Source organism: Protobothrops mucrosquamatus, unplaced genomic scaffold (genome assembly GCF_001527695.2).
Source record: "Protobothrops mucrosquamatus isolate PMUCROS unplaced genomic scaffold, P.Mucros_1.0 scaffold5570, whole genome shotgun sequence".
In the NCBI taxonomy this organism is placed as follows: Eukaryota; Metazoa; Chordata; class Lepidosauria; order Squamata; family Viperidae; genus Protobothrops; species Protobothrops mucrosquamatus.
The window spans coordinates 17,173-29,712 of NW_015391425.1; the positions used below are offsets into that span (position 1 = coordinate 17,173).

Sequence of the window (12,540 nt, forward strand, 5' to 3'; positions counted from 1 at the left end):
AGTTTGGGCACTCGGTCTCTAAAAGGTTCGCCATCACTGCCCTACTCAGAATCTCCCCAGCCAGCCATGCCTCTTTCTTTTCTTCCACCCTATAAAGACCCTGATGGGCTCTTTGGCGCTAAGGACATCCAACGGCGAGCTGGGCGGGCGTACAAATTTAATCCATAAAATAAAAAATTAAAAATTAAAATAGCACCGAGGGCATGAGGCGTTGGCAGCAGTTCTATAGTGGATCCCCAACGATTGTAGCCGATTCGGTTAGTTACCACTGTCCTTAAATACCACTAGATTTAAAAGCAACCTCATTAAATACGTTCCTTCGATCAAGGAAATTGGTAAGGTCATTCCAGTTTTGAGGAAAAGACCGGACGTCCATTGGTCCAGGATGGTATAAGGTCTCCTGCCTTGAGCGGCGGGGCTGGACTAGATGACCTCCGAGGTCCCTTCCCATGCTAGAAATCTAAATTGGAAAAAAGCCGGGCAGGATGCCAAAAATGACTGATTTGACGACCAGAAGGGGTTTCAATGGGGCAATGAGTCCGTAGGGAGAAGGGCGGGGTAGAAATATAAATAATAAATAAATAAATAAATAAACGGGGGACGCTCTTGGTTTTGGGCCCTCTTAATCCGGGGATTTCTTCCAGGGGCTGCAAAATGAGGCTGGGGGGGGGGGCGGTAGCCCACTTCAAAAGAGGAGGAACAGCTATTTTATTTTATTTTACTTTATTTTATTTTATTTTATTATTTATTATTTTATTTTATTTTATTTTATTATTTTATTTTATTTTATTTTATTATTTTATTTTATTATTTTATTTTATTTTATTATTTTATTTTACTTTACTTTACTTTACTTTACTTTACTTTACTTTACTTTACTTTATTATTTTATTTTATTTTTTAATTTTTTAATTTTTAATTTTATTATTTTTATTTTATTTTATTATTTTTTAAATATTTTATTTTATTATTTTATTTTATTATTTTATTTTACTTTATTTTATTTTATTTTATTTTATTTTATTATTATTTTATTTTACTTTACTTTATTTTATTTTATTTTTTTAATTTTTTATTTTTTTAATTTTTTAATTTTTAATTTTTTTAATTTTTAATTTTATTATTTTATTTTATTTTATGAAACTTGTAGACTGCCCATCTCGCCACAAAGGCGACTCTGGGCTGGGTATAGACATTGATTAAAGCGCATTGTAAAACACGAAAGCAATAAATAAAAGTCTTCCATTCGTTATTTATTTATTGAATTTATTGAATTTATTTGAACTGAATAAATTGAATTGAATAAATTATTCGAATTTATTTATTTACTTGAATTTATTTGCAAACGACTTCGGGGTGGTGGGGGGTGTTGTTTCACCTCAAACTCGCTCAGGAAGAACCGGTCCTAAATGCATCATTAAAACATGGAAAAACCTAAACCAATCAATATGTTTAAAAGAGTAAAACAAAAAACAAAACAACCCAGAAATGCCATGGGAATGACATTCAGCAGGAGAGAGAAGGAAGCACGCGCACGGAGCGGAGGTGGGCATTCTCCACTCCATCAGACACCTCCAGAGAGCCATTTCCCAGCTGCTTGCTTGGGAAAAGGGTTCAAATCCAGGCTCTTCCCGACAGGAACAGGAGCTGTCTGGGTGTGTCTGCCCCACGAGGGAGGGGCAGCCGTGCCGGACAGGTTCTTCCTGAGACTGAATTTGGGGTGACACCCAGCCCAAAGAGGCTCCCCGTTGATAGGAATCAGGCTGGCATACCAATCCTTGCTCAAGTGTCCCAGAGAAACGTGGGCCGGAGTCCTAAAAAAAAGTGTGGTTGGTTTTCGGAATCTCACACAAGTCTGCCTCTGGTCATGCGCAGAGTGCATTTGCTGCATCTCCAGGAGCAATTTCCCCCCACCTCCCTCTCCCGTGATCGGCCGTGGAGGTTCGGGGTTGAAATTTATAGCCGGGAACCGGAAAGGATGGTGGGAGAATTAAGACTCTTTTTCCTGAGAGTTCCCAACTTTCCGTTTCAAAGCTCAGTGTTGGAGCAAGGACGGGCGGGAAGAGGGAGCCTCTGAGCATGTTCAGAGGGCCTCTCCGGGACTTAGTCCGCCTGGGCTTCCGACTTCCAGGAAAGGTGCTAATAGGAGGGTCTATAACAGGGGTAGTCAACCTTGGCTCTTTTATGACTCGTGGACTTCAACTCCCAGAATTCCTGAGCCAGCTAAGCTGGCTCAGGAATTCTGGGAGTTGAAGTCCACGAGTCATAAAAGAGCCAAGGTTGACTACCCCTGGTCTATAACCTAGCATTTCTCAATCTCGGCAGCTTTCTGATGGGTGGACTCCAACTTCCATAATTCCCGAGCTGGCCAGCTGGGGAATTCTGGGAGTTGTAGTCCACGCGTCAGAAAGCTGCCGAGATTGAGAAACGCAATTGTTTTGGCTCTCTCCTTGTTTTAACAGTCGGGTGTGACCCAATTGTGAGTCGGTGTTGTTTTGACTTGAAGCCAACCCAGACTCCACTGTTATGCCCTATCCTGGTTTGTGGCAGGCAGGGGGGTTGGACTAGATGGTCTCTAAGGCCCCTTCCTATGCTTATTATAATCGTAGAAATTACCCCTTCCGTTTGCCGAAATCGTTGCTTTTCTATCCGTTGCAGCTCAAGGTAAGACTTGGGTGCATCTGCGCACACAAACGCAGCCCGTCACGTGGGGGAAGCCACGGAATCGAATCCAGCTCCAGACGTGAATCAGATCTTTGCTGATTCAACCACAACCTAAATAGACTCCTTTCCAAGCTAATCTACTCGCTGTCTCCTAGATTATTTACGAATCAAACTTCCTCTGAACCCCATATTCATTGGGGTTCCTCCAGGAAAAAAAAGGGGGAATAATATAAGGGGGGGGAGAAATACACGACAACGGGGAACTTAAAACAACATCTCCAGTCTCTGATTTGAGCAACTGCGTTCTAGTTTGGTCCCTATGATGGCTATTTATTATCTTTTTAATCCACTCAGAAAAGGGAGAAGATGTTCGGGAAGATTTACAAAGCTATTTCAAAGAAGAAGACACCGAAAATTGCACACAGCTTAGAATTTCACACATCAGAGAAAAGAGGGGGGAAAAAGAATGCAAGCGATTAAAACAAAAACCCTGTAAAATATGATGGATTTGTCAGCTTTCGCTCTTAAACGGGCCGTTTCAGTTAATTGAGTGTTTCTCAAACTTGGCAATGTTAAGAGGGATGGACTGCAACTCCCAGAAATCTCCAGCCAGCACAGTCACGAGAGATCACGAGTTCAAATCCTGCATTAGACATGGAAGCCGGCTGGGTGACTTTGGACCAATCTCCAGGAGACGGTGAGTTCTAGTCCCACCATAGGCATGAAACCTGGCTGGGTGACCTTGGGCCAATCACTAGGAGACGGTGAGTTCTAGTCCCGCCTTAGGCGTGAAAGCCGACTGGGTGACCTTGGGCCAATCACCAGGAGACGGTGAGTTCTAGTCCCGCCTTAGGCGTGAAAGCCGACTGGGTGACCTTGGGCCAATCACCAGGAGACGGTGAGTTCTAGTCCCGCCTTAGGCGTGAAAGCCGACTGGGTGACCTTGGGCCAATCACCAGGAGACGGTGAGTTCTAGTCCCGCCTTAGGCGTGAAAGCTGACTGGGTGACTTTGGGCCAATCACCAGGAGACGGTGAGTTCTAGTCCCGCCTTAAGCGTGAAAGCCAGCTGGGTGACTTTGGGCCAATCACTGGGAGACGGTGAGTTCTAGTCCCGCCTTAGGTGTGAAAGCCGACTGGGTGACCTTGGGGCTAGTTGCTCTTTCTCAGCTCCGCCCACCTCACAGGTGTGGAGAAAATAAGAGAAGGAAGGAATATTCGACGCATTGTCTCCTTGAGTCATTTGTAAAAACAATGCAGGCGATATACAAATAAATAAAAGGTTTAAGGTGTGTTTAAGGAGACTTCGACTCCTATAATCCCCCAGCCAGCGCTGAAGCCGACCCATCTCAGAGTTGCCAAGTTTGAAAAAACTCTGGCTACATCGAGAGCAGCCCATGTGAACTCAGAGCAAAATAAATAAATACATAAATAAATCTTCCTTGTCCTTTTAGGGGGAGGCAGATGATCAGCTGTGCCCCCCCTTAAGCGAACATAACAATTGTGCTCTCCTCCTCATCCTCTCCCAACGCCAACCAAGCGGCACCAAATTCCCACCAGGTCCCAGATGCCAGCCTGGCGGATAAAAAAGGCGACGCCCCTTGTTCCATTCGGTTTCTTTTGTTCATGTTTCCAAACGGAGCGTTTCAAATTTCAAATTTGGGAGCCCACTTACAGAACCAGAGCTGGAAGGGACCCTGGAGATCTTCTAGTCCAACCCTCTGCTCCAGCAGGAGACCCTTACAGAATCATGGAATAACTGAGTTGGGAGGGACCCTGGAGGTCTTCTAGTCCAGCCCCCTGTTCCAGCAGGAGACCCTTACAGAATCATAGAATAACTGAGTTGGGAGGGACCCTGGAGGTCTTCTAGTCCAACCCCCTGCTCCGGCAGGAGATCCTTACAGAATCAGAGAATAACTGAATTGGGAGGGACCCTGGAGGTCTTCTAGTCCAACCCCCTGCTCCAGCAGGAGACCCTTACAGAATCAGAGAATAACTGAATTGGGAGGGACCCTGGAGGTCTTCTAGTCCAGCCCCCTGCTCCGGCAGGAGACCCATACAAAATCATGGCCTAGTCCTTTCTCCCACATGTTTTGACTTGCCCACCGCATGCCTGCTTTCTTCTTTTTAAATTTATTGATTTATACCAGGGGTAGGCAACCTTGGCTCTTTTATGACTCGTGGACTTCAACTCCCAGAATTCCTGAGCCAGTATGACTGGCTCAGGAATTCTGGGAGTTGAAGTCCACGAGTCATAAAAGAGCCAAGGTTGCCTACCCCTGATTTATACCGACTGATTGATTCCGTTTCTGGAGCTAACCCTGCCTCGCTGCCCTTTTCACGGATTTGAAGTCAGGTCTCTTAACGCAAAAGGGGCTGCCAGACAGGAGTTTTAAAACTTTTGGGAATAACTTCACCGAGACTCCCAACGGTGCTTTTTTTTCCCCAAAAGGCAACTAGACTCTGTTGGGGTTCAGTTCAATACACAGATGTTCAGAAGAACTGAAGAAGCTTCTTGGATGAGAAGCAAAATTTTTTCAAGGGGAAAAAAATCCTAGAAATAGCAGTTACCTTTTTTGGGGGAAAAAAAGTGGACGATGGAGAATCTCCTTAGAGATTCCTAGAGACTCATAAGCACACACAGTGCGTTTCTTTACAACCACGTCCCTGTTTCTCTTGTTGCATGTGGGAAAAGGACCAGAAATAAGAAGGAAGCATCTCTCGGGCTTCTTTTGGGGGGTCCCTGCCCACCGAATGGAAAACCATCTTTTGCAAAACAAGCCAAAGAAGTGTTTTTCCATTCACACAGCGTGCAGAATCATGCATTGGGCTTCACAAACCACGGCTGCGACGCTTCTATCATTTGCGGTGGCCAAACAAACAGATAAGTCCAAATCCAGTGCTAGGCAGATGTTCTGCTCCTCACGACATTCTCCGTTCACGCAATGCGCAGAATCACGCACGAGGCTTCGCAAACCACGATTCCAGGTTTCTAATCCTTTGCAAAAAGCCCAACAAACAAACAGAGAAACAACCTCTAAATTCAGTCATACCCGGATGATCTGGTTCACACGATTTTCTTAATCCCAAACTACACAGCCCTGTTTGTTTGGAACGTGGCTCAAGATCCCAAAACAAACAAACAAACAAACAAACAAACTCACTTGGAATTCCAGCCACAAAGTTTTGTTCAAAATAAAACGGTTGCAAAGGCTTGGCGGACTGAAACACACACACACACACACACAGGAGTTCAGCCACACCTTAAAGAGCTGTTTTGACACATTTTGATATCCTACCTCCGACGCGGATTCCCCCCCTATCCTATCGCACTCAACCCCTTCCCTACCCATCCGATAAACTATTTGGACCGCCTAAAACCACTGTCCCTTCCCATGTTCCAGGAAGCCCCTTTGTCCATATCTTATTTTTCACCATCTTTCTGTTAACACAATTCGTCTCCAATAGTTATTTCGATATTTCCTCTGCTTGCCATTTTAGTTAGCTAGCAACTTCTGTTTTTCACATTTGTACCTGTCAATACTTAGATAAGATATATATATATATTATTATTTCTGATCTTCAGTTGGCTTATGCTTCAACTTTTAGACTCATTACAATTTCTGAATAATACTTTATTCCTTTCATGGTTTTAACTATTTTCCAAAGCCCCCGAAGGCAGAACAAGAAGCAACGGGTGGAAACTAACCAAAGAGAGAAGCAACCTGGAACTAAGGAGAAACTTCCTGACGGTCAGAACAATTAACCAGTGGAACAACCTGCCTCCAGAAGCAGTGAATGCTCCAACACTGGAAGTTTTTAAGAAGAGACTGGACAGCCATTTGTCCGAAATGGTATAGGGTTTCCTGCCTGAGCAGGGGTTGGACTAGATGACCTCCAAGGTCCCTTCCAACTTTATCATTATTATTATTATTATTAACCCAAGCTTAGCAGTACTGTGTTGTGTTGTGACTCCAGGGAATGTATCTTTGGATGAAACAAAACACAACGGTGTGCCTTTGTCAATTCACCACCGTGAATTCAATTTGGCCTTTCCCGTTGCCAGCGGCATCTACTTTTCAAAAGTGCGCGCTCTTACGATTCGGATTTAATCAATGCAACGTGTGAGCTTCGAATCTGATGCTTAACTGTCGCCCTAACTGTCAAATGCTGCATTTCCAGATCTATCAGGGGTTTTGCATTTTGCGATAGCAAAAGTTCCCCATTGCTCAGTCCCTACGTGCCGTTGCATGTCAGCCTGCGAGCCTCCGATACCGGAAAACGATTGCGTGACACGGATGCGTCACTGGAGAAATATTACGAAGAAGATAATTACACAGACTTTTTTTTTTCCCCCCCCAGTTGCGTAAAACCTTTGAAAGAGGCGGATTCACATAGGCAGAAAATTTGCTGGTGGGCAATATGTCTTCGAAACGCTTGTGTTTTTCAGAGTGGTCAACCCACCCGTAGAATTTCAGAAAATTTAAACTATCGGCTGTGCCAAACTAGAAAGGGCTGAGCCCAGCGGAACCCTGGCAGGAGAACTCGCAAACTTAAAACTTTAGGAAACTTTGGAAAGTTAAACTTAACTACGGAAAGACTCGGCCGCACGCATTCAAATGTACAATTTTTCTCTTTTATCTGATTCAGCAGGGATCTAAAGTGTGGATACCAGATTAGAAAGATTCCAGAAAGTTTCAATCTCTCCTCCCTCTGCAAAAGACCCCACAGAGGGTCTTTTGACTCACCCAAAGAGACCCTCACCCAATAGGATTCACCCCACACATTCACCATGAGAAGATCTAGCCATTGCACCGACTTTGAAGATCCATCCAGACCCCTAGTTGGTTCTGCATTCTGTAGAGGTTGTGTGAAGGGAGCCAATTTGGCGAGCTAGGAGTGGATGGCACTGTTGGAGCCCAGAATGTGGGCTCGTTCAGCACCCCTAGGAAATGTGTTGTGTGAAGGCAGCCACACTTCTTCTGCCCACCCATCCCAGGAAAGTTGCTTACCTGGCAACTTGAGAATGGAGTCGTACACCTTGCACTGCATCTGCCCCGTGCTTTGCATGACGCAGGACATCCAGAGGCCCTCGTAGATGGCTTGGGCCGTCACAATGTTGTCCCCCGCGTAGGAGGAGATCTTCCACTGCGGCATGGCCGTGCAGACCACGATGCCAATCCAGCCGATGAAGGCCAGGATGAAGCCCAACATCTGGAGACCCCCGTTGGCCATCCTCCTTCCACGAAGCAGCTGCGAGGCGCAGGACCCAGTTGGAACAAGAGAGACAGAGAGAGAGAGAGAGGCAGTGGCTGGCCGGAGAAGGAGCCTGGAGCAAAGCTGGTGGGCTCTTTCAAAGCAGAGAGACTGCGCTGAGTTAGGAGGCTCTTTTTCGGGGTCCGCTTTTGTCTTTTGTAATCCAGACGTTTCTCCCGAGCGCACCGGCTGGATTCAGAGCAGAGAGTGAAGCTGCCAACATCTGTTCTGCCTTTTAAACCAGGCGCCCCCCAGCGCCCCCTGGTGGTTTCACTGGGCCATTTGACTGAAAGTTCCTCCCCTGCACATCTGGGTCACCTCCTCAACAACCCTCCTTGTTATTGTTATTAGCAAGAAGGGCCTTTTTTGGTTGTTTTTTTTTTAAATTCTTTTTCCGTGTCATTTTTGTTTTTTTTTCCGCTTCCTAATCTCGCCCGAAGCCAACAGGAGCAGATCTCAGGTTGATACTTGTCGAATTTGCAGGACGTTTCAGGCCGCCACCTCCCTTTGACAAGGCAAGCCTGTCCCCTATACCTGGCCACAGGTAGGTCTCTATCTCACCTGCGCAGGTAGAGCGGCAGCTTCGGGCGAGAGTGGATGTAATCGCATGTCGAAATGGGTTCAGGAGGCGCCACCCGAGCCACGTTCGGCTTCAGGAAAAAAAAAACATTATTTATTCCTGTATTTATTAACGAATAATCATTTATCATTAATAATTCATGCATTAATTAATAAATCCATTTGTTTATTAATGATTTGCAGGCAAGTCCCCCAGCTTACGACCACCGGCTGAGCCCAACATTTATGTCGCTAAGCGAGACAGCCGCTCAGTGAGTTTTGCCTCCGTTGTTAAGTGGATCACACGGCTGTTAAGTGAATCTGGCTTCTCCCCCCCCCCTCCCTTTGACTTTACTGGTCAGGTCGCAAAAGGGGATTGCGTCACCCCGGGCGATGCTGGAGCCGTCGTAACTATGAGCCAGTTGCCAAACGTCTGGATTCGGATGATGTGACCGCGATGATCCCACGACCGGATGCTCTGACGGTCCTAAGTGTGAAAAAAGGGTCCAAATTCGCCTTTTTTTTTTTCTTTTTGCTGTGGCCATTTGGAATGGTCACTAAAACGAACTGTTGTAAGTGGAGGATCACCTGGGTTGATTAATTTTTTTTATGCCCCCATCCCCACTACAAGCGGGCAGCTTGCAGGTTGTCAGACAAGGGCAAACCAGTGAAAAGATTAAAATTACACAGATTAAAATATGATTTAAAAGGGCGCTAATTGCTTATTCCCCCAGATCTGCCCCTTGCACAGATCGGAGGCTGCCTGGGGGTTCTGGGTCAGCTGGGAGGGTTGTGTGTCTGAGTGTCTGTGTGGGAAATGGGCCGCCTTTATTTTTATTTACCCGCTAATTTGTTGAACCCCCATCCCTACTACAAGTGGGCGGCTTACGGGTTGTCAGACAAGGACAAACCAGTGAAAAGGTTAAAACGACACAGATTAAAATATTATTTAAACGGGTACTAATTATTTATTCCCTGAGATCTGCCCAGATTGGAGGCTGCCTGGGGGTTCTGGGTCAGCTGGTAGGGTTGTGTGTTTGTGTGTCTGGGTGTCTGGGTGGGAAATGGGCCGCCGTTCTTTATTTTTATTTATCCACCGACTTGTTGAACCTGTCGCACTCATAAGGACCGAGAGCGGCATGCAAGCTCATTGAAAACACTCGGCCGCAAATTAAAAACCAACATCCTAAAAGTCCACCCCCCTGTACATAAGCCTTAACCAGGATACAGCCAACCTGATCTTAATACAGCTAGTTCGCGACTTACCACCACTCGTTTAGCCATTCAGAGTTAAGACTGCAGTGGACAAAAATGGCTTAGGACTGGTCCTCGCACTTACGACTGTTGCAACATCCTCACGAGTCACGTGATCAAGATTTGGGTGCCGGCCTGTATTTACGACGGTTGCAGCATCTCAGTGTGTGTGTGTGTGTGTGTGTGTGTGTGTGACGTGATTACCATTTGTGACCTTCCCAGGCAGCTTCCAACTAGCCAAGCCAATGGGAGATGCCAGATCCACTTAATGACTGCACGATTCACTTAACAGCCAAGGTGCAAAGGTTGCGAAATTAGGTGTGATTCCCCCCTCACTTGGCTGCAAATTAAAAACCAACATCCTAAACCTATGAGCCACGCAGTCCCAGGAGAGATCTAAAGCACAATACAGGAAGGTCCTCGACTTACGACTGTTCGTTTAGCGACCGTTCACGGTTACAGTGGAAAAGGTGGCTGAAGACAAGTTCTCGCACTTACGACCATCACAGCATTTCCCCCAAGGTCACAGGATCAAAATCCAGGCACTTGGCCACCGGCGTGCACAGGTAGTCCTCGACTTACGAGCACAACTGAGCTCTAAATTTCAGTCGTTAAGCGAGACATTTGTTAAGGGAGTTTTGCCCCACGTTACGACCTTTTTTGATGCCGTCGTTAAGTGAATTGCCACAGTTGTGAAGCTAGGAACACGGTCATAAAGCGAATCCGGCTTCCTCCCATTGACTTTGCTTCTTGGAAGGTTGCAAAAGGGGATCACGTGATCCCCCTGGGGACGCTGCGACCGTCATAAATACGAGTCAGTTGCCAAGGGTCTGAATTTTGATCACCTGACTGTGGGGATGCTGCAACGGTCATAAGTGTAAAAAACGGTCATAAGTCACTTTTTTTCAGTGCCGTTGTAACTTTGAACGGTCACTAAATGAGGACTACCTGTATTTATGATGATTGTAGCATCCCAGGGTCATGGGATCACCATTTGTGGCCTTCGCAGTGGGTTTCCGACAAGGGGGGGGGAGAAGCACTTACTGACCACGTGATTCGCTTAACGACCAGAGTGATTTGCTTAACAACCGTGGCCAAAAAAGGTTGTAAAATCAGCCAAGACTCATTAAAGCAACTCTCTTCAACAACTGTCCCTGCTTAGCAACTAAAATTCTGCTCCTAATGATAGTCGTAAGCCGAGGACTTCCTACATGAGCCAAATTCTTCTCTCTTCCTTTCCCTGGCAATATCTTTCCACTTCGTTGACTCCCCTTTTCCTGCTAACATCGCCAAAAATGTTCCTTTTCATGCTTTTCACTTGTGTTAAGTGTCCTTGTGCTGTTTTTTCTGCTATTTCAATCAATCTATCAATCAATCAGAATAGAGCTGGAAGGGAACTTGGAGGTCTTCTAGTCCAACACCTTACTCAATCAGGAGACCCTCTACCATTTCAGACAAGTGACTCTTCAGTCTCTCGCTAGTAAGATTTTTTTTTTTAAAAAAATAAGATTCTCCCTTGAAATTTTTAAGAAAAAATTGGACAACCATTTCTCCAGGATTTTATAAAGACTCCTGCCTTGAATAGCTAAGATGATCCAAGGCCTGGAGATCAAAACATACGAAGAACGGCTGCAGGACTTGGGTCTGGCTAGTCTAAGGAAAAGAAGAAATAGGGGAGACAGGATAGCAGATATTCCAGTATCTGAGGGGCTGCCCCAAAGAAGAGGGGGTCACGTTATTCTCCAAAGCACCAGAGGGAAGGACGAGAAACAATGGCTGGAAACTGACCAAAGAGAGAAGCAACCTGGAATTAAGGAGAAACTTCCTGACACTGAGGACGATTAACCAGTGGAACAGCCTGCCACCAGAAATTGTGGGCGCTCCATCACTGGAGGCTTTTAAGAAGAGGCTAGACAGTCACTTGTTTGAAATGGTATAGGGTCTCCTGCTTGAGCAGGGGGCTGGACTAGAAGACCTCCAAGGCCCCTTCCATCTATCCTATCCTATCCTATCCCATTCCATTCCATTCCATTCCATTTTCTTATTCTGTTCTATTCATTTTCTTATTCTATTCTATTCTTATTTTCTATTCTATTCTATTCTATTCTATTCTATTCTATTCTATTCTATTCTATTCTATTCTATTCTATTCTATTCTATTTCTTCTATTTCTTATTCTATTCTATACTATTCTGTTCTATGTTTTCTATTCTCTTCTCTTCTCTTCTCTTATTCTCTTCTCTTCTCTTCTCAATAAGTCCCATGTTTGAAAATATTCTGTGTCTTCTTTTTCTTGGATCCTCAATGTAAGTCTGTCAATTTCCACACAGTCCAGTATTTTCTTGATTGTCTCTTCCTCCAATGGTGTTTCTTCATTTTTCCAATACAATCCTCGCTGCTTTTAATACGTGTAACGTGAAATATACACTTTGATTATCAGATTTTCCTGGAATTATACCTAATAAAAAAAAGTTCAGGTTTAAAGTCGGCGTGTTTCCCTAACATACGACCTTGAGATGAAGGTCAACACCCCACTTATCCCAAAAGCATCCTGGGGCCCGTCATGATCCTGTGGGAAGCAAGCAAGCAAGCAAGCAAAAAAAAAAAAAGGAAAATGTTGGGGTTGACTCAAATGTGCCGTGAAACCCTTGGAAATCAGCTCTTTGTCATCAAGAATTGCAAAACGAGCGATTGCAAATTTGAGCCAAGTTTCACTCCTTCCTCCGAGCCAAATACGGGATTCCGGGGAAGCCAATTGCAACAAAAAGCAGAGAGGACTACCGAATAGGATTCTGTGCAAGAGGGAAGAT

The 12,540-nt window shown here is 45.2% G+C and overlaps 1 protein-coding gene across 1 annotated transcript in view; it reads right to left on the bottom strand.

The window, feature by feature from the left end:
- The window catches only part of LOC107299843 (claudin-1-like), a gene marked incomplete at its 3' end in the record, with an annotated part of 24,421 nt that extends 16,468 nt beyond the window's left edge, over positions 1 to 7,953 (bottom strand). The window contains exon 1 of the mRNA XM_015829186.1: positions 7,675 to 7,953. Coding sequence (XP_015684672.1) covers positions 7,675 to 7,897 — 223 coding nt within the window. The remainder of the gene's footprint in view (positions 1 to 7,674) is intronic.
- Positions 7,954 to 12,540: the final 4,587 nt, after the last annotated feature.